Here is a 22,479-nt window from a genome sequence, read left to right as displayed (position 1 = left end):
AATAATTAGAAAAAAAATAGTAAAAAAACAGTAAAATGTAAAAATAATTTCCCACTGATGTCACTATCAGGGGAACCTTCAAGTTGAAAAAAAATGTTAAAAAAATAAAAAAAAGGCAAAAAAATAAATATATATATAAAAAATATATTTTTGTGAGCAAGTCCTAAAATTAGCATATTAGCTTAAAACAATTCTCGCATGGAAAGAGTTAAAATACTGGCATATTAAATGCCCATGGGGTGTCTACTTTTAAAAAATGTATGATTTGATGGGGTAAATTGAATTGGCCGGGTTCAACAAGGTCCCAATTAACACGGGGGGAAGGATGGCCACACATCTAATTTCCAATTAGAAAAATGCACACGTACCAAATGTGGCCTTTTAGTTCCCCCCAAAAATGACAAACCCATGCATGTGGGGTATCACTGTACTCAGGAGATGTTGCTGAACACATATTGGGGTGTCGTGTGACAGCGGCATATACCAGGAGCTGTAAATTCATACATAAAGTAGGTGTGTGTGGGAAAAATACACACACAAAAATACTACTGCAAACTTTAAAAAAATGCTGGTGGTAAAATGTGTGCATGCAAAGAGTTAAAATACCAGCATTTAAAATACCCTGGGGTGTCTAGTTTTCAAAAATATATGGTTTTGTTGGGCATACTGAAATGGCCCGGCTCAAAGATGTACCAAATAGGGCACGGGCAGTGGATCCCCAAATGCCAAAGTTCAACATTGAAAAATGTGCATGCCCCAAATGTGGCTCTTTTGCCCCCGAACAGCCAGGCAAAATCATTCATGTGGGGTATCACTGCGCTCAGGAGATGTTGCTGAACACATATTGGGGTGTTTTGTGATAGTGACATATACGAGAACTTTTTAATTCATACCTGAAGTAAAATGTGTGTGACAAAACAAATGGAAAAAAATGACTATCACAAAGTTTGACAAAGACTGGTGGTAGATATGGTGCATGGAAAGAGTTAAAATACTAGCATTTGAAATACCCTGGGGTGTCTAGTTTTCAAAAATATATAGCTTTATTGGGCACACTGAAATGGCCCGGCTCAAAGATGTACCAAATAGGGCATGGGCAGTGGATCCCCAAATGCCAAAGTGCAACATTGAAAAATGTGCATGCCCCAAATGTGGCCCTTTTGCCCCCAAACAGCCAGGCAAAATCATTCATGTGAGGTATCGCTGTACTCAGGAGATGTTGCTAAACACATATTGGGGTGTTTTTTGATAGTGACGTATACCAGAACCTGTTTATTTATACCTAAAGTAAAATGTGTGTGAAAAAACAAATGCAAAAAAATTACTACCATAAAGTTTGACAAAGGCTGATGGTAGAATAAGTGCTTGGAAAGGGTTAAAATACCAGCATTTGGAATACCCTGGGCTGTCTAGTTTTCAAAAATATATGACTTGATGGGGTAAATTGCATTGGCCGGCTTCACAGATACCCGAAATGGCACATGGGGGGAAGAATTACCAGATTTGGAAAAAATGGCTTTGAAATAGCAAAACGGTACCTGTACTTATTGCTCCATAACGTGCAGAAAAAAGCAAAAAAACATAAAAACATTGGGTATTTCTAAACTCAGGACAAATAGTAGAATCTATTTAGCAGGTTTTTTTATTACCTTTTATAGATGAGTAAAAGATTTTTCAACTAAAAGTTAGAAACAGTCATTTTTTTCTAAATTTTTCACCATATTTTATACTTTTTTTAATAGTAAATAATACGATACAATCAAAACAATGTCATCTAAAGAAAGCCCTTCTTGTCCTGAAAAAAACAATATCTAATGTGTGTGGGTTCAGTAAACGGGAAAGAAGAAAATTACAGCTAAACACGAGCAGCGCAGAAATGTTAAAACGGCCATTGTCACGAAGGGTACAAAAAGTAAAATCAGCCTTTGTCACGAAGGGGTTAAAGGATCTTAATAAACCTGTCTCGTAACTCCAACCATGGATTAGGGGGTATGGTGGAAGCGTGACCAATGGAGTACTGCCACATCACTAGTGGGTGGAGTCTCCTGTTTTTAGCTTCTGCTCCTGGCTTCAGGCAATCCTTGGCCCCTAATGAGGCCATTGTCTGGGTCAGCATTTGCCCCTGTGTTTATGTTTTAACTGACAACTTTGTCAGGTTAGTTCTTGATTCTGGGGATTGCTCCTTTTGGAACCCAATTCGCATGTCCTCTCTAATGGTGGAAGAGAGGTGAAGGCACGAGTCCCCTTTAGTTTTAAATCCACTGGTATATCTATCAGCTTGATGTCTTGACAGGTTACCACCTTATGTTATTTACTAGTTAGTGTAGATATCGCAATCTTTTATAATCTTATTGTAAATCACTAGATTATAGTGGTAAATCTTTAGTTAGTAATTTCTTCAGCATCTTATCTTTTTCTTTTAGATTTAAGAAGCGACTTGTATGATTTTTCTTATTGAGTTATTGACCTAGCTTTTAAAATAACACATATTTATCATTGGACATGGGCCTGCTAAGCTGTTTGACAGTTGAAATCTAATTTTATAAAATAACACAATTTGTATAAATATATTTCTTCTTTACATCCAGGAAAATGTTTATGGCCTCAAGTGTGATGTTTGCAAAAGAGGATCATTTTATTTTGACCCCACCAACCCAAAGGGGTGCACAAAATGTTTTTGTTTTGGAGCAACTGATATATGTCACTCATCCAACAAACACAGAAAGAAGGTAAGCAAAATTATATAGCAGATGTAAATGTCACGTGTGAAATATAATTTCTTAATCTCATGCCAAGGAAATGCCTGGCATCATTGTGCCTGTGGTGCAATCCCAGCTGAAGACCCATAAATACAGGGCATCAGAACCAATTTTGTGCCTAAACACTCAGCATACAGTCGTTTCCCATGTAAATTCACAGAAAGGGGCTGCGTAGGATAGGGATTGGATATAGTCATAGTATATATTGCATCCAATAGCTATCTACGGGTCTCAAAGTAGCAAAAACATCTTGGTAACGCACAAATGTGGTGTTTTTCTGTCATTTGTGGCTTGCTTCTTCAGGGTTCTTCTCAAACCCCCCTAAAACAACTTGTGCATACCCTACTCTCTATAACAATCTACTGATGGATTTGAACTATGTCTCTCCTGAAGATCTTTTTCCTTCCCAGTCAGATCAGGACTAGGGTCCACAGGAGGTATGATACAGCACCGCCGTGCACCCTCCGCCCCCCCACACCACATTACTGGATAATATCTGGAAATTCCATGTACATAGGATTAATCACTACTGTACAACCACTATGAAGAAAATGTTTACGGATCCCTAAACAATCACTAATGTGATGCACCGTGCCACTTATATATAATAATATAATTTTCCAAACCAAAATCTGCCACAAGGACAGGAAGTTAGGTTTACACATAGTAGTGGCTCACTTCTTGTGGTTTGCAATTCACCTTGTTCCATGACTCTTACACTATGCGGCCTGAAGGTATTAAGAAACATGGGGGTGAATCATCCATCTTTATCAATGTTTATCAAGAGGTTCCTGCTAATAACTCACACTGTTGTGAGCAACAGACACAACAATCACACCCTTGTGTTTAAATAAAAAACAAAAACAAATTACAAGCCCAAATTACTAAACCTACGTCCCCAGGAATCCTTGAAATGCCTGCTTTAAAAGTAGCATGCTGTCCATCTCATCTATTAAAACTCTTATTAGTTAAATACTTACATACAACTGAGCCTGGCTTATTCTGTCTGTTGAGCATTCTTTCCGATAGGCTGTGTTACACGTTTAACTGACACATGATTGTTTGTTATGTAGGTTTTATGTAACTGTGTAATTTCAGTAAGATTAGTTAATAAATGACTAAACTTTTTTTTCCTTTGAGTTAACTATGCATAATTATGAATTATGCTAGAAGGGCCAAGTGGGCCATGCATAATGCATAGTTAAATCTTTCATCTCATCTCAATTTCTTCTCATTATGCAGGGCTCGTACGGCTATTGTAACAGTAGAAATGTTCAGGGTTTGCCTTTCGCGATGCATAGCTAACCTTTGAAAGGAGACACTGAATGAGCAGCTATTACATTTCTTATTATCTAGCTTTTCTTTTTTAGAAAGTGCTCATTTGTTTTAATACTGCTTCTAGCTGAGCTGTGGTCTATGTTAGCACAACATATGTAATTGTATACTATAGTAACAAGACTTTTCTAAATTATTTTGCTATTTTATGAATTAAGCTTTGGTTCCTCATGTGACAGATTTATGACAAATCTTATTCCCTGCTTTCTTTGCTAAGTTTGTAGACATGAGGTTCTGGAATCTTGAGACTCAAGATCAGAGTCAGGTGGCTCTCACTTTCAATCCAGGCAGTAATAGTGTTGTAGCCGATATCCAAGAACTACCTCCATCAGTTCATAGCTTGTACTGGGTAGCACCAAGACCATACCTCAGGGAGAAGGTAAGAATCAGCAAAAGTCTATGTGCTTTATTTAACGTTTTAATTATAATTTGAATTACTGTGATAAACCATTTGTAATGTTAATATGCTAATATAAATTAATATAATGCTAATATTGGCAACAATAGTTTTTCCACTTGTTGGCTAGTGTAATATACTGTTCTTTCTAGTATCGGTTCCTACATTACATTTCATAAAAGTCCCTTCTATAGCATTCTATCGTATTTTTATCTTGTTTAGCTGTCGGCTTATGGTGGGTTTCTGACGTACCATCTAAAGTCCTTTGGCCTGCCAAGTGAAGGAATGTCTCTTCTAGACAAACAGCCAGATGTTATGTTAACAGTAAGTAGATGTATGACTTGCAATAAAATATTGTTTATTGTTTTATGAATCGGAGTTAGCCACGATTGAACATATACAAAACTGATGATGTCCAGAAAAGGGTATTTCAAATGTCTTTTTTGGAGAATATAGAAATTTTTCTTAGAACAAGAAGAACTCTGTGAAATAATTAAATATTAAATATTTGCTCCATTGCAAGGTAATTTCGTGATATAAAAATCCAGAAAGTCCCACAAAATTCTGGATCTTGAAGTTAGTGTTTATTTAGAACAATCAGTCTGACATAGTAATGGCGAAAGTTTCTATAGATTTTCTGCTCATTTTAGACTATGTTTTATCTCTAAACCAGAACCATATTTCGTTCGATACATACTGCTAGTTTTCACTATTGCACTGAAGTAATGCCATGCAATGCGGTTGTCCTAGGAACAATATACGGTCAATGTTGCCTTGCCTCATTCATGTCTCATAAGGGGTGCTTTTAACTTTTTTCATGAAAGAAAACATTATATGAGCTGTATACAGCTCCTGTTTCCATGATTTATATGCATACTGTTATAGAATTTCACAGACACATGTTAATCCTGTTCACATTCCTTTTTAATACCAAGCTGCTGCACCCTCTATCTCTCTCTAACAATATTTAATACAGTGCGGTGTATAATTCAATACTATGCCAAGCGGTAGATATGTATGGTAACAAATATCATCATAAAATATCTGTTTTACCAGGGTAGACAAATGACCATTGTTTACGTGGATCCGAATGATCCGTCACCAGACAGACAGTATTATGGACGTGTCCAACTAGTGGAGGTAAGATCTACCATGTGCATTATTAAAGTCGATTTACTAATACCTCATCAGAGCTAATATGATATAACAAGCAAGGGAACAGTTGCCTATCCAGATGTTTCTTATCCAGTTGTCCCGTTCACTTTCTTTTAAATTACAGCTCAAAGAACAACTTCAGTGTCTATTTAAACCCATGTTTTGCAACCGTCTTCCAACCAAGTGTAACTGGTACCTTGTTGTCCTCACCTAAGTACTCTTGGTATTAACTTGTCAATGAACCAGGATTTGAAGTAGACCTTGGAGCCATCAGAAAGAGCTATATGTGCCACGGAGTGAGAAAAACTGTATGAGTTAATGGATCATATATAAGGTCCTACTCCATAGCCCCAGAAGGGCTGGTAACATTACTTGTGTGACAGATGCGCCCGATGGCCTAGTGAGAAATAAGCCCAAACAGATATCTCAGAGTACACATGGAATATGCACTATTCAGTCCTGTCCAACACATATTTACACAAAGATTTATAGAAAGCATGTGAAAAGAGTACAGAAATCATCTAGCTATAATACATAAGCTGTTTTGGTGAACCTTGGCTAACTTCTAAAACAGGGCTAGAAGACACCAAGCACGCTATATTCCCATGTTAAAGAATCAATTAAATATCTAAGCACAGTTTGTGAAGAGTACATAGCTGGAATTATGTTTTAGTACTCAAGCATAAATCCCTTCTCAGCGGGTGGCTTTTTAAATATGGGAGTGTTTTGAAATGGCTTTTGAAATCGATTCCATGCTGTTTAATTAATGTGCTAAAAAGATGCCAGGCTGGGAAAACCACCATGAATAGCACTTGTACAGACTTTTCATTAATGCCATGGAAATACATTCTGATGTTTGCTGTTTTATTTTCTATTTCCTTTAGGATTAAGTATAGAATTTGTCAGCTCATTCTATCCCAGTGCCTTTTTTTGTTTCATTGACATAGTAACATATAGTAACATGTTAAAAAATCACATTCCGTTGAACACTTAGCATTTTTCTGCCACTACCGATCAAGAGAAAGATATGTTTATCATTTGTAAGCTATAAACCTGGTTCGTCAATAAATGACAAGTGGCTGCTGGATATACACATTACACTCTTAGACTTTAGCAGGTAGCCACATACTAAAGGACACACTAAAGTTGTGGGAGGCTCTAACCTGTTTTCTGTAGTTCTGGTAATAAGTTAATTCCCAGTCAGCTGTTTGTATTGATCATGAAAAATACCCTGGATGGATATGTGTTGCCTGTTTTAGTGGAGCAATAAAAGCCGCTTACAGACAAATTTGGAGATGCAAAGTAAATTTTATTTTCTACTGTCTGGGGAGTCCACATTGCAATGCGCTTTAGTGTGTTGATTGCACTATTAACTTGCAAACTTGCATGATTTTGTGACCTATTGATAGCTGACTAAGCAGACTATACATAACTAAGCAGATAATTTTAAAGCAGAATAGCGTATATTTACACATTTATTTTATACTGATCATGCCTACATTATATTGGTCACAAACATACATGACATATGCATTTAAGTTCACATGCTGCATGCACCATATTGGATGATGCCTACCCCATAAAAGCCTCGTTCTCCAGTCCTACATTGCCTGTTGCTTGAGCCACTTTCCTCTGTTCTTGTGTGCAGTTTTCCTCTGTTGCTTGTCTGGATTCCTCTCTTAGCATCTCTCCCGGCCACATATGATATCACAGCCTGGCGTAACCTTGAATTTAACCCTTTGGTACTGCAAACTTAATGTTACCACAGACTGGCTATCACTTCTTTATTGTGAGCTCACCTCAGCGAACATGAAACATAGTAGGAGATCCTTAACCCGTAGACAGGACATGAAGCCCAATTATTCATGAAAGGCAGGGGATAGAATAGGTTAGTGCACACATTTAGTGTCCCGAGACTTCATGCATGAGTGAATTACTGCAAGGGATTCCCGCTTCTACAGCCACTAACTGTATCTTGGGAAATGGAAGTGTTGTGATGTTTCGAGGAAGTGGAAGTGTTGTGATGTTATCGAGTGTATCTTAGGGTGACATGTTAATGTTTTGTTCTTATGATGTAGTCAAATTTCAGGCATGTGAACAGTAATAGCATGGTTTCTCGAGAAGAGTTGATGACGGTCCTGTCCAAATTAGACAGCCTGCAGATTCGAGCACTGTACTTCAGAGAGACCCAGCGCCTAACCCTAGCAGAAGTGGGCTTAGAAGACATCACTTCTTCAAGAGGTGGGAAGGTTGCCTACAGTGTTGAGATCTGTTCCTGCCCGCCTGAATACACAGGTGACTCATGCCAGGTATGATTTATTTAGCCAGTCTCATTATATCATTTCCTTACTATTGTGTCTAGATCTGCATCTAAACAAAGGCAGCAGTTGATACCACTGGATATTATTTTACTATTATTATTATTATTATTATTATTATATCATTACACCTTTACAAAGCCATGGGATTTTACAACATTCTATAATGTGCTGCTTAATATATCACTCAGACTTATTTAACAACTTATTTTGACACTTGTCTTCTCTATGTCTGTATATGCAGTTTTCTAAGTGATTTATATGATAACTTCAGCTTCTAGCACAGTAGCCTGCCTATATTTACCAGGTTTGATTAATCATGCAAATGCTGGGTTATAGTTATGCACGGTGCTTTCGAATTTCATAAATGAGCTGACCAGGTGGTGTTTTAAACCATTTAGTGGCTCATCACAAAGAGTCCATTGTAGTGATTCAACCAAAATTGAATTGTCGCTTATATTAAAACAGACATTTCAGTTGTTATCTGGGTGGTGAATACATGCCAGAACTTACCAAGAAAACCAGAAGGAGGCTAATATAGTAAAGAGAATTAAACATGCATACTGCTACCCTGAACAAAAGGCAAAATCATGGGCCGGATGTAGGTTTTTAACTGCTGTCAAATTCTATCCAAGGAACTTCTGACTCTCCAGAAAAGTCCCTGACAGCCCTACTAACTTAGGGGTAAAATTTTATCCAAGTATCTTCTGACTCTCCAGAAAAGTCCCTGACAGCCCTACTAACTAGGGGTCTGAATAGAGCCCTATATACCGTGTTTGGCGAGCCAGCTCTGGAACTGACTGGCGATAAGTCTATCACATGGAAGGAGATGTGACTAGCAGAACATATCTCCTGCATGTAAAATAGCTTGGGGCAAAGGGACAAATTCACATAGGGGGGTTATGCAGAATACCTCATGCATTTGCAATGTACACCATGAGCATTTAAAGGGACCATGCATCGTAAGTATTAAGGTGCATATGATGGCTGTACTGTCCCTTCAATATGCCTCCAATGTAACTGGAATAGGGTTTGAATGCTAATATTTATGTGCTTATCTTACCTCCGTTGGTTTATTAGTTAATAATGCAATTACCAGCCCTAATACATTCAATGAAAAATATCCTACTTTCACACGTGTAAAGGCTTGTGCTAAATATGCCAAAGCCTGTCTATGAGAAGCTGTGCTATGCTGAAAATATGTAGCCCAGAGGAAGCTCTTGCACCTCTGACTGATCCATCCCAAACCGTTCTTATTTGTCTGCAATATTACTCAGGCTATGATTTACAGTCCCAACGGTTTAGAGACATCTGACTCTCATGGGGTGGAGGCAATGTGTTATCAGACACACCTTAGATACGCTACCTTCCACTAAGCTGTCTGTCACCCCTCAGGGCCACATACATTTATTACACAATATGACTCATGCGTTGGGCTAGGAAGGTGGAGCGTAGTGCAGCACCGTGCGGCAAGCCTGCATCTCTGAGTCAGGAGAACTGCGAGTATAAGAAGGACGGGCTGCACGGTGAATGACAGTTTTGCAAGCTTACAGAGGTCAGAATGGGTGAAAACTGAGTGAAAAGAGGAACTTCACTAAGAAGAACAGAAAAACAATATCCAGGAATTATCACACATTTGGGTCAAGAAACAATTTACGAGCACAAAACAAGGAAAAAATGTTAAGTCTCCTATACCTCTCGATGGTTTGGGGTCTATGTGGGGCTCGTGGCACTCAGCAGAGGGTAGAGTTCCTACAGATGCCCAGCAGAATCAATCAACAGCAACATGATCTTGATGGGCAATCTCATCGGGTAAGCATGCGGGATATCAGAATGTGTTTATAGCACATCAAAATACAGTAGCTACATTTTTCTTAGCTTCGTACAGTTTGCATGCAACCGCATTAACTCTTTAAGTGCCCGTGGCGTATCAGGGAATTACGCTACCACCCTTTCTTAAGATTATCTGGTTTACGGTTACAAGAAGGTGCAATAATAACAGGAGGTTTAATGCTTTGTCAGCAAATCACAGTGTAAACAGGTCACTGATAAACTTTTGCTTAATTACAGTTTCAGAGTTTACACTTTGTTACCTTTTATACATTGTTTGGCACAGTTACATCTGCAGTTATAGTTCAATGAAATTCCTCATTCCAGCTTCACATTCTGTAAATTAGCCTGCCGGCTACGACTATAGCTCAGGAGAGCATGTAAGTGCATGTGAATGAATCCAGTTATTATTGCTAATATCTATCCGAAAAGAAGAGACCAAGTCATTTATGGATAATATCTAAAGATGACAATTTCAAACTCACACGAGATGGGTCTTGAATAGTCTTCTTTGGATATTCCCAGAAACAGCTTTCTCAGTTGGAATTCAGTTGGAAGCTTATCACAATTAAAGAATCTAAAGTGCCTCTGGGTAATACTTAAAATAGTATTATAATTTTCATTACAGGTTCCAGTAATTCAAGTATATGTTTTAAACTTGGTATTTTGTAACATAGCAATGCCTGGCCTGGGCAGTTTTACTGGGGTATATTTACTAAACCCCAGAGTCTGTTGGTCAGTTGAACATTTCAGGGTTCCTCTGTGAAGCAAGAACATCTGTGAGCTTCTCCTGAAACAAGGAGCAAGCTGGTCTGGCTCTGTATAATAAATTGTTAAATCTATGACATTCAATAACTTCAACATCGACAATGCATTATGCAGGTCTAGCTGAGTTGTTATCTTATGTCTTCTAAATACTCTTTCTGATACTGATACACTGATAGCTTAAAAGTACAATTTAACTCCAAGCATCCATAAGTAGCCCGTTAGCAGGCCACATTCTGTCTTAGAATCACCTGTTGGTCACCCTTCTTAAAGGTAATGCTGTACTAGGATCCTTTCACAAAATCCACACTATTCTATATATTTATTATTTATTCATTCCAGAGTTCCTGTTGAGTAGTTAATATAACTTTTACACTATTGTATAGATGTCACATTTAATGTCAACTGCTGACATCATGTAATGCATATGTCAATTTTTAAAACTGAAATGAATTGATCAGTGTAATCACAATAATTACATATACACATATACTGTATATATACATACGTACTTGTACTCTCTCTCTCTCTCTCTCTCTCTCTCTCTATATATATATATATATATATATATATATATATATATATATATATAGCTATATATAACCAGATTTATGTCTTTCTGCATTCTTGCACTTCTAAAATTATTCTGGAAACATGACATGTTAAAACATTACCACAGCCAGTTAAACATTTGTACCTATGTCTGAAGAATAAGTCAAAGTGCTTCAGGGCAAAAATAATTGTAAATTATGGATTTCAGCAAGTTCAATGAATGTAGTCTTTAAGAAATAAGTGGACTGTTAACAGTTTCAGCATTAATGGTTTTCTACTGATGGAGGAGGCGTTCTAGTATTTATGTCAATTTTGTGAAATATCTCACGCATTTTAACATGTTTGAACTATTTTTTGTTAGGTAACCTAATTTGGGGCTATTTATAATAATTGATTCTGATACGAAGACAAAAACTCTTTGCTGATTGGGCCACTCTTGGTTGCTATAGTGATAAGACCACTAGAGTTACTTTTGATACAAATCCCAGAATGACCTGTTAAATGTATACGTTGGGTTTTGCTCCTGGAAAACAACCTTTTAGCACTGAAAGTTTGGTAATGTTTAACCATTTTATCTTTATTAGTGAAACAACAACATTAGGGTTTGCCGAGGCTAATGACTATATTGCTGCCACGTTTTCAAAACATTCAAAACTTTATTGAATTGTCTTGTGCAGGAATGTGCTCCGGGATACTATAGGGACAACAAGGGTCTTTCCTTGGGAAAGTGTGTTCCATGCAGATGTAATGGACATTCGACCAGATGTCAGGATGGTTCGGGAATATGCATTGTAAGTATTAATATTTTCTTTCAATCTAGATTTTTTTTCCCCAAAATAAAGGACCAGAATTGACTTGATTTATGGAAAGCTGTGCCAGAGATTCTCAATTCACAGAAATATTTTAATCTAAGTAAAATAGCACTGTTTCCGGAGGTGTTTTAGATCCTTCCTAATTCCAGATATTATTAGGTTACTTAATAGGGGTCATTATTGGATAGTTAGTATTGTTACTTGTTACTAGTGTAAGCAGTCTATTATAGTGACTTTATGGTTTTTTAAATGTTGCTATTTTTTATTTAAAAAATACCAAGGTACAGAGGCGGAAAAGAGTCATTTTGATTTTCTAGACTTTGTAACGTTTGATACAAGGGCTATTGTTAAATCTTTTTATGTTCAGATGTTTTTCTGTATCGCTGGCTAGAAAGAAGAGCATTTTGCCACCAGCAACTTTACTGATTTCATTTCAATGTGCTGCTGCAACTACTCATATCAATAAAGTCAGGAATCATTTTGAACGTAGAATATTCTACATCAAGAGTGCTTTATGAGATGTTTATAATACTAGAAAACGGAAAAGGTCATATTGAAATCAACAGCATTGTATATATCTAGTTTTAAAGTTAGATGTACAGTATGATTATGATTGTAAAGATAACGTTTAGTGATAAAGTGCTTCCACCTGCTGCTGGCTGAGGAGTGCATACACTCGCCCTTTCACCTAAATTTCTTTTTTGGTGGACAATATAAAGGCATACAGAAAGAGACGTGCCTATCATTTAATAAATGGCATGAACATTTTTTTTTAATTGATGATATCTTAAGTAACAAACCTACAAAATGACATATATCACTGTTCCTCAGCGAAAAGAATTTGCATGCTTTTGTGTTTTGTGCCGTGTTTAACAACAGTGCTAATAGGAAGTTGGTATTCTTTAGTAAAGTATTGTATGGGAAACCAAACGTAGAAAGCAAACTGAATGTGTCGCATTTCTTTCAAACATTAAGAAACCTTAAACTCCGGTACACTCTTCAGTATAGTACACCGCTCCTTTCAGCACTTTTCAGGGAGTGTCTCAGAATGTGGTTCGTTGTACAGACAAGACAAGCCATTACAGGACTAAGTGCAGAGCCAGAATATTTTATATCAGACTGCTAGTATAGTCATATCACTTACAATAAAAGAAAAAAAAACTCTATTTCATCATGTCTACACTATCACTGTCATGTCTGGACACATTGCAATTAGCTTTATGTTAAGGCAATTACAAAAACATGCAATTATAGAGGAAATCTAACTTGCCAAGCAAAATATAAATGTACTTAATATATTGTAAGTGTCTGATAATCCCTTTATAAAAAAAAGAGAGGGTAAAAAGGTTACACATTGATTTTTGTGATGTCATTGATGTCCTATATATTCCAGGTTGGACGGAGCTGATGCAAAGACAGTGGGGTTTATTCATTGATGAGGGAATTGGAAGGAGAGTTTGCACTTTGATCTGGCAGATTTAACTTTATGTTATGAAGTACCAACCCCAATGGGCTTTTGTTGCAAGAATAGATCAAGATGAGATTTCTTGAAATTCAGCTCACTGATTGAATTAGGGATTATGCGGCGCCAGATCAATTCTTCTCACTGAGAAGTTTGCCAGCGATGGCTCTTTATTATGCATAATCAGTACACTGAAAGAAAACCATAACTCTCCTACTAGCTTTATTATATAAATGCCAGTGGTGTCCTCTAGCCACGTCTACTGTAGCCTTGGAAACACCAAAAACAATAAAAATCTATTTTCACCCATCATCGTTTTAGGCTACTCCCTCTAATTACTGCCATTTCCATGACATCATACAATTCCAGGGATGAGCAGTGAGGCCTTATAAACTGTAACATGTTTTGGCAGGTGACATTTTTCTTAAGAGAAGTTGCAATGGAAAGGGTTTCTTCTTGCATATAAAACGTTACTTTATAAATCCCTGTAGAATTCTGTAATTATATGAGTTGGAGTAACTTTCAAATATCCCAACTTCGGACACAGGTACATTAGATGCAGTGGTTCTGTGGTTCAGATATGTCACATAAAACATTCTGTATGTTTGTTTAAATTACCGGTTGCCATGCTAAATAAGCTGGATGAAGTATACAAATGGCAGGGAAACCGAGATGGAGGTGCAGGGGCCCAATGTGACGTAGGGGCTTGTATGAAACCTGCAAAAATACATTTGAATAATGGGATCCTAGCCACTAGAATTTCAAAAGAAAATATACATTTGTTATCTCGAGTTAGACAATCTTACCCAATGAGTTAGGTGTTTTATGTTGTCTTTGTAGCATTCATAATGGAAATGTACTTTCCTTCCTGCTGCACATATTGGCTAATGAGATGTGTCTGGCCCAGCAATGTAGTTCCGTCACAAATAAATTTGCTTTTCGCATTCAGTCGACATCATGCTCCACTTTAACAGAGCTATATCTGTCTTTGTGTAGAACTGCCAGCATAACACTGCCGGTGACAACTGTGAATTCTGTAAAGAAGGCTACGCTGGAAACGCTACGCTTGGGACATGTCAGTTATGTCCTTGCCCTCTGTCTGTGCCTTCAAACAGGTATTGTCTGTTATTTCATTGTTATTTTATATTTTAAATACAGTTCTATTAAGAAGCTACATTAACATCTATCTCTTTCGTAACTCAACAGAGCAGGAATGCTAATCGTGTGAAAATTAGTCTCCCAATGTATTTTTAAAGACATAATCAGTACTATAGTATAAGAGAACAGGCTTAAACATGCTTATCATATTATGCCCAAGGCATTAATGTTTCTACACTATGTATTATTTAACCAGACATTCATCATAAAGAAGGGAGTATAGCCGAGGAACATTCTGATTTCTAAAGAACGCATAAAGTCTGTTAATATTAAACACCAGGACAATACATACCTTCTGGGGCGGGTGTGGACTGGATTTCAGTTATTCCAGTTATTTAGACACACTAGTCTCTTATCTAAATATAATCGTATCAGTTAATGTTTTTTGAAGGGTTATTCCAATATATTTTATAAAAAGAATGAGTTGAAAATGTTACATTGTACTCATGACACATGTGCAGTAATCTGAAACTTTACTGTAACAGAGCTACAGATGTATGCCTCACTGTGCCTAGCATTATTGTTACACATTATTTTAATTTCAAGGCCAAACTAGAGATTTTAAAGGCGTGTAAGCTGGTACATACGAAATGTTAGAGACGATTGTACCAAAACCGTGATTTTTAAAGTGAAATCTATAGTGCGATATATTCTCGAACATATAACCAACATTACACATAGGCTCCAGCAACTTTCTCTTGCTAGTGTATATGTAGATATATATATAGCGATATATATCCATCTATCTTTGTGTGTATATGTACATTGCACACGACTCCTAATGTGAGATTGATTATAGCTTATGATTTCTCTATAGCTTTGCCACCGGATGTGTTGGAGCTGGCAGGAACGTCCAGTGTTTCTGTAAACCCGGCTACACAGGAGTAAGCTGTGAACAGTGAGTATTACAATACTGAACTTTGTTGGTGAGGATACTTTAATTACTTTGGTCTAATTTGATACTTTTTGCTTTTAAATATTGGAACAAACATTTCGCACTTTCATAAGGTGTTTAATTAAGTTTACGGTAATTGTGTACTTGGAAATATCAAAGCTTGAAGGAAGCACAAACGCAAATCACAATATCTGATCACAATATCTTCTTTATAAAACAGTGGATTGATTTAATTCCACCAATTTATCTCTTTTTTTATTTAGATGTGCTTCAGGCTACTATGGAAACCCATTAAAGTTTGGCAGTAGCTGTAAACCATGTAACTGTGGAAACAATGGGCGATTAGGCAGTTGTGACCCTCTCACAGGAGGTAATACCTGAAATGATAATTGAATAATATTGTATTACTAAGTAGTTAATAAATGAATAATGATTAATAAAACTATCAACTCTATGCATAATATATATACATATATATATATATACACTTCTTCAGAGCTGAAGAATAAATGTTATGTTTATTTTTTACATCAGAAATAATATCTTTATAGTGAGATATGCCAGTCAGCAATAGGAAGTTGAGTTTTTGGGATCACTGAGGTACAAATGTATACTTAGTAAAGAATAATAGTAAAATAGAAAGGAGGATTTATTTATAATGATTAATAAACACATTGGAGCATAATATTGCTTAATAAGATGGAGACCGAAACCAAATGTCATAGAAGAACACTAGACAAGACTCCTTTCTGGTTTACTTATATTATGTGGGATGTATAAAGTCACAGAAGAAAATCCAAATAACCAACTCACAAACTTCATATGTAGGTCCATGCATAAGTCATGTCACTACAGCTAACAAAGGTACTATTAAATTCACAGCATTAATCAATTATATTGCAGTATCTATGTGAAACCCCCAAATAAATAGGCACTGCGTTACAAACCTTCTAATTTGCATATTTCTGTAGAGTGCCTTGACGAGGATCCAAAAGACACAGATGGTGAAGATGAGTGTAAGTATTTGGAGAATCTGCAAAGAACTACCAGCCTCTTGAGAGAAGCTAACAAGGTGCTGCCCGTCCATTGGGCAGTCACAGTGGGTTAGCCTTGTGACGGGGAAAACAGTATTATACTATTATTTTTTTTTATGCTTAAAGCAAATGGAATGTTTAATGAAAACCCAACCATCCAGTTGTTTATTTGTGGAACTGGCTGGTGTTATTAATACTATAGAATTAAAGAAAATGTTAATCTAAAAAATAACATATGGGTGGAATTATAAAGCAGTCATTTTGTCTTTCTCGGATTCTGCTGGAGGTTCTGCGATATTCACTCAGTTGTCTTTATCGAACAACAAACTGAAGTAGCACAATTATAAGCACTTTGTACTTGAGGGTTTACAGTGAATCTTTATTGCGTTACATGGCATAATTGAATTTCTTAATCCTTAATGGGAGCTTGGGAAATGTTGATCGAAGCCTACTAGTCATGACCTGTCTGCTTGTACAAATCTCTAATTCCAGCATGTGACAGCTGTGTAAACACGCTTCTCTTGGATCTGTCCACCATGAGAGATGAACTCAATCTAATTAAGGCCAAGCTTCAGAACATAGGTGCAAGCAGCCAGGCATTAGATCAGATGAAAGCATTGGAGGCACGCATCAGAGAAGTACAGGTAAAATATCAATGCGTAGCTTTGATTTATTGCACTTGGGAATATGGATGAGCTCCAGAACGACATCAGTGTAGCAACTCAATTCATATAATGAATTCTGCTCATTACAGATAATCATATTATTTTTCCCAGATCTTTCTGGTACTGTCAGCCATAGCTATTATACATTAGATAGAAATAGAAACGATATGCCGATACTTTTATCCAGTGGCCAGAAAGGGCATTCCACGTAAAAAGACTATGCCCTCAATGACCAGAGACTGAACAACTTCTTTTTGTGTTCTATATGTTTATTTTATTCATAAGATGCTTGCTGTGCCTGTATGCACGTTTGGAAACTGAGGCTGAAGGAAAGGGGCAGTTTGCATTGAATAATACTTTCTGATAACGTGGCACTTTGTATGGTTTTCTTTGTAGTCTCAGTATGAAAGCTACAACAATAAGATTATAAATCAGAAATTAAGGGTGGACCAGCTGGAGACAGATACTAATGGCCTCAAGAAAGAGATAACTGCTTTGTTAGAAAAGGTAAGTCTCATAAAATCTAAAAAAAAAAAAAATCTTCACATAACAAATCAGCAAGGGTAAACATGTTTGTTTTACACCACTTTTCTGTTTTAGGCTGCACTGAATGTTAGGAAGTATGAAACGCTATCAATGAATGCAGAGGACACCTTTCGAAATGCCAGCCACCTGCTTTTGACCATAGATCTACTCCTGAAGAACATAAACAGTAGGTTAATCCATCAAAAAATGTATTTTGTTGTATCTTTGTGGGTCTACGATCAGTATAACTTTCAGCCTAATACCATAGTACTCTGTCTTCAGTATGCAGACATGTTTTCACCTCTGTAATGTCCATAATAGAACCCTTTCTTTTCAGTCCTGGTCAAGGATTTTACTAGCATTCAGGGAAACACTTCACCTTCTGGGGACATCACCAAGAATATGGCTGAGGTTCAGCGCATGTTAAACGAAATGCGAAAACGCAACTTTGGTACACAGAAAAGAGAAGCAGAAAATGAGAAAGAGGAAGCTAAAGCTTGTAAGTCCATCTATGATTTATATTACTTTTATGTTATATGTTAAAATGTTTCTATTTTATTTGTATTGGAGGTGTTTCTATCTGCCAAAGCTGTCTAGTCCCTTCGTTTGTTATGCAAGTCAGCTGCAAAGCAACTCCCAAGGAACAAATACTCTTCCATCAGTGATACTTTTAGGGATCCATTAGAGCGTGTATTAGGCTGTTTGTATACATACTTATACAAGAGCTAGAGTGTAATAAGTACGGTATATCTTTTTATTGTCTGACCACATACAAAAATACATATGTTTTTAGGCATATAAATTCAAAAGCCTAGTATATCTTCATCACACTAGCTATTAACCTCTCTGCATCATAATTCCCTTTCAGGTACTACAATGACTGTAGCCTATTCCATTCTCATCTAACGCTGTCTTGTGTTTTACATTAGTACTTACTCGTGTAAGGAATGAGTTTCAGAAGCACCAGGACCAGCACAAGGACCTTATAAGAGAAATCACTAGGTCTATTAACGAGTATGAAGCTAAGTTAAATGACCTCCGGGAGGCAATGGATGAAGCGTCTGGACAAACTAAGCAAGCTAATAGCCAAAACAGAGATAATGAAATCATGCTAGAAGAAATTAAGGTGAATATACAACTTGGCAACTGAGCTCAACAAGTGTGTGTAATATGTAAATTAGTGTTGCTAGTTTAGGGTAGATTACATACTGTATCTTGAGCTTCAGTTTTATTATGAAAACTCTTGTTTTATTTGAGACATTAAAACATTTAGTGAATGACTCACTTTTAGAGAAGGTACAGATTTTAATATGTATACCATGGAACAGCTTGCTCCCATCTCAAGGTAAAGATACACATTCTCAGGTTTATAGACTTTAAACACTCCTTAGATTAGTACAGATTACCTAGTTACATTTTTATAAAAGCCCAGTCCTATTATTATTGAAATTAGATATGTACCATAGCCAAGTGTTAATATTTAAAAATCTGTAAGGTCAGATCGCTTAGAATGCTAACGGATAACCTAATGTCTTTCTACTTAATGCAACATGTCAACAGTCTAATGCTGTATTCTGAAGTGATTTTTGTTTCTGTTGGCTCTAGAAAAGGGTTAAAGATCTAAGCAGACAACAAAAAGAGGCTTCCAGTCATCTCAATGCTGCAGAAACTAGCCTGGGACAGACAAGCAGCATGTTACGGTTGCTCCAGAAGAGCAAAGAGGTATTCTACAAATCTCATCAATTTATGTCGCTGTGTCAAAAGTAACTGCTGTGTTACAACTACAGGAGCAGAAGGAAGAATGGGTTGCAACTGACCAGAGGGAATTGTCTATGCTTAATGGGTTTTTTTCATAGTTAGAGGGAGCAGTAGGATTTGCAACATATGGGACCTCCAAAATGCTTAACCCCAAATCCACTAATAATTAGGATAACATGTCAATAACACAACATTGATGACTGAATTCTAAGATCTCGTAGAAACTAATATAAAAAAACAAAAAAATATGTCACTTATTGCACCATTTATCTCTTTAAATGTACCTGCCTGATAAGGCATGTATAACTTGCCCTGGGGTAAACTTTTGCACAGGGTAGTAAACCTGACATTTTTGTAAGGTCCAGAATTGTATATGTACTTTCTTGTAAATGAACTTAAGTTGAAGCAAATAGCATTTTTAATGTGTCCGTTTCTTCCACATACAACAGGAGTATGAAAAGCTTGCTGCCCAACTGGACGGTGCTAAGCAGGAGCTTAATGAAAAGGTGTCCACTCTTTCTAAAGCAGCCAGTAAGGAGCCTCTGGTGATAATGGCAGAAAAGCATGCCCAGTCATTACAGGATCTAGCCAATCAGTTGGCTGAGTGAGTACTCCATTGTTGGTGTTTCCTACAAATTCTGGGGATTTTATTTCTTTGAATAAATATCTGTAAAACAAAAGACATATTTTTGTGTGACACTCCCATTATGAAACCAGCTGTTGAAAGATTTTTCAGATAGCTGGCCAATTTATTTTCCAAGTTTCCAAATAGCAGATGTTTGCGGTTTGATTTAAGTTACTACACGTTAAGTGCTGGAAGCAGAAAAAAGTGCATCTAATAACTGAATGTTTGTACATGTACAGGATTAAGAGGAACATTAGTAGTGAGGAGCTAGTGCAGTGTGCCGTGGATGCAGCAAATGCCTATGAAGACATCATAAAAGCTGTGAAGGAGGCAGATGAGGCCTCAAAGAAGGCAAATGGGGCAGCTGATTCTGCACTAAAAGTAAGTACTATCATGTTACTATGCTGATATAATACTGGTACATACTATTGTGTTACCTCTTCAAATCAAACTAGTAGTATACTTCTACTGACATGCAGACTTGTCTTGACTTGAACTATGTGAATGATTGTGGTATGGAATCAGAAGCAGGACACAAAACATTTCGGTACATATGGTGACTTACAGTCTTCATGATTATAATATACACTAGTTGATATTGTCATATAAAGCTCACAATGTCATGAGCCATGTGATAACAAGCACAATATGCACTATATCTAGTCCAGGCTTACTATTTCCAACATTAAGTAAACATAATTTATTAAAGAAGACAAAGCCACTCTAAAAAAGTGGCACAAATGTGAGCACATCAAGTGTTTCAGACACATACATTGCTATCAGGTGTATAAAATCAAGTACATAGGCAACCCTCTCCATAGACAAACACTGGAAATAGAATCAGATGTACTTAATTGCTCAGTGACTTTAAATGTGGCACTGTCATAGGGTCCACCATTACCACAAAGTAGGTCCATAAAGACATGGTTTGATGAGTTTGGCCCTGAAGAACTCAAGTGGCCCGCACAGAGCCCTGACCTAAACCCCACTGAACACTTTTGGGATGAATTGAAACACCGATTGCAAGCCAGGCCTTCTTGTTCAAAATCAGTAACTGACTTAAATGCTCTTTTGGTTGAATGGACAAAACATTCCCACAGACTGGAAAATCTTGTGAAAAGCCATCCCAGAGGAGTGGAGACTATTGTTGCCACACAATATTGTTGCAACTCCATATTAATGCCCATGGTTTTGGAATGGGATGTCCAACAAGCTCATATAGGTGTGTTGGTCAGGTGTCCACACACTTTTGGTCATATAGTCTTATCCGTGCAACATCTGCCTTTTTAACGGCTTTTTTTGACTATACTGCTTTTCTTATAGAAAGTACAAAACGAAGACCTTCCAGGAAAGGCTAAGCAATCAAAGGAAGATTCAGAAGCATTGTTGAATCAGGCCAAGAATACCCAAAAATCATTGCGAGGTATGGTTGAAATAGTAAAATATATATAAATAAGTTCTAATGTTGTGCTGTCCTGAGAAATGAATGATTTGTGTCTAAAGAGGCCTGGAATATACTTAAGGAAACTATTTATCTATTATGACCTTATTGTCCATCCTGTGAATTATTTTCTTCTTATTATCAGATATCAATCCAGAACTTGAAGATATAAAAGACAGGTTAGTAGAGGCCAAGGATAAGAAGAACCGATTGTCTGGTGACTTGACTGCTCTGCAAACGAGTATTAATGAAATCAAAAGAGGTAAGAGGCTTCTGTGCTTCAGATACTTTCTAAATTGTTTTCTTGTTTCCAAGAGGAAATCGGTTAAATCAAATGACATCAGGTACTAGGCTACTTAGTTTGAAAAACACAATATACTGCCTGGCTGTTCTTTAGTCTCTGTGCTCAGCATCCATGCCTGGTAAGCACATCAATTGTGTTTGTATGTTCCTTGTGGTGCTTGAGTTGTGAGCATGTGCGTGAGAACTTTGGTGCTCATTCATACACACATGTATGTTGAATGATGAGGTTCACGTCCCCATGAAATTTATTTTATGAATATTTTCTGATAACCACAGTTTACCAAATGCATTCATATATCTTTGTCTTTAGATGACATTGATAAAATGATCAACAACGCCAAGGATTTAGTTACAAATGCCAACCAAATTACCAATAATGTCCTAGAAGAATTAAAGCCCATTGATGTTGATGTGAAGAATTTAAATCGATCTATTGGAGACACACAAAGCTCAACTTTCAATGAGGCTTTGGCAGAGGCAAGCAATTCAGGTAAGTACTTGTAAATGTTAGCCTTTAATTTATAAGTCCATTTAATGGTAAAATGCTGCTTGTTGTTGTACATCAATTCAGGCTCCTGAAGTCAAGCATTCGGTAAACTAACCCAGCCACTTAGAACCACTAGTTAACACAACATACACACATTTACAGTTGGCATATAGGAAACACTTTGGGGGGGGGGCGCAAGGCAA

The 22,479-nt window shown here is 36.9% G+C and overlaps 1 protein-coding gene across 1 annotated transcript in view; it reads left to right on the top strand.

Moving 5' to 3' along the window:
- LOC149287820 (laminin subunit alpha-3-like) overlaps nucleotides 1–22,479 on the top strand; it is a 99,509-nt gene that overhangs the window by 64,004 nt on the left and 13,026 nt on the right. The window contains exons 34-54 of the mRNA XM_089492423.1: nucleotides 2,589–2,729; nucleotides 4,312–4,473; nucleotides 4,714–4,815; nucleotides 5,548–5,631; nucleotides 7,725–7,955; nucleotides 11,789–11,902; nucleotides 14,382–14,500; nucleotides 15,361–15,441; nucleotides 15,702–15,808; nucleotides 16,410–16,541; nucleotides 16,965–17,116; nucleotides 17,534–17,644; nucleotides 17,738–17,849; nucleotides 18,000–18,161; nucleotides 18,592–18,788; nucleotides 19,268–19,384; nucleotides 19,870–20,024; nucleotides 20,285–20,426; nucleotides 21,369–21,468; nucleotides 21,632–21,748; nucleotides 22,100–22,279. Of these exons, the coding sequence (XP_089348549.1) occupies nucleotides 2,589–2,729; nucleotides 4,312–4,473; nucleotides 4,714–4,815; nucleotides 5,548–5,631; nucleotides 7,725–7,955; nucleotides 11,789–11,902; nucleotides 14,382–14,500; nucleotides 15,361–15,441; nucleotides 15,702–15,808; nucleotides 16,410–16,541; nucleotides 16,965–17,116; nucleotides 17,534–17,644; nucleotides 17,738–17,849; nucleotides 18,000–18,161; nucleotides 18,592–18,788; nucleotides 19,268–19,384; nucleotides 19,870–20,024; nucleotides 20,285–20,426; nucleotides 21,369–21,468; nucleotides 21,632–21,748; nucleotides 22,100–22,279 (2,818 nt within the window). The remainder of the gene's footprint in view (nucleotides 1–2,588; nucleotides 2,730–4,311; nucleotides 4,474–4,713; nucleotides 4,816–5,547; nucleotides 5,632–7,724; nucleotides 7,956–11,788; nucleotides 11,903–14,381; nucleotides 14,501–15,360; nucleotides 15,442–15,701; nucleotides 15,809–16,409; nucleotides 16,542–16,964; nucleotides 17,117–17,533; nucleotides 17,645–17,737; nucleotides 17,850–17,999; nucleotides 18,162–18,591; nucleotides 18,789–19,267; nucleotides 19,385–19,869; nucleotides 20,025–20,284; nucleotides 20,427–21,368; nucleotides 21,469–21,631; nucleotides 21,749–22,099; nucleotides 22,280–22,479) is intronic.

This window comes from Sceloporus occidentalis, unplaced genomic scaffold (assembly GCF_023333645.1).
Source record: "Sceloporus occidentalis isolate IW3139 unplaced genomic scaffold, rSceOcc1.0.p SCAF_56, whole genome shotgun sequence".
NCBI lineage: Eukaryota > Metazoa > Chordata > Lepidosauria > Squamata > Phrynosomatidae > Sceloporus > Sceloporus occidentalis.
This window is presented reverse-complemented; position numbering and strand designations above follow the sequence as displayed.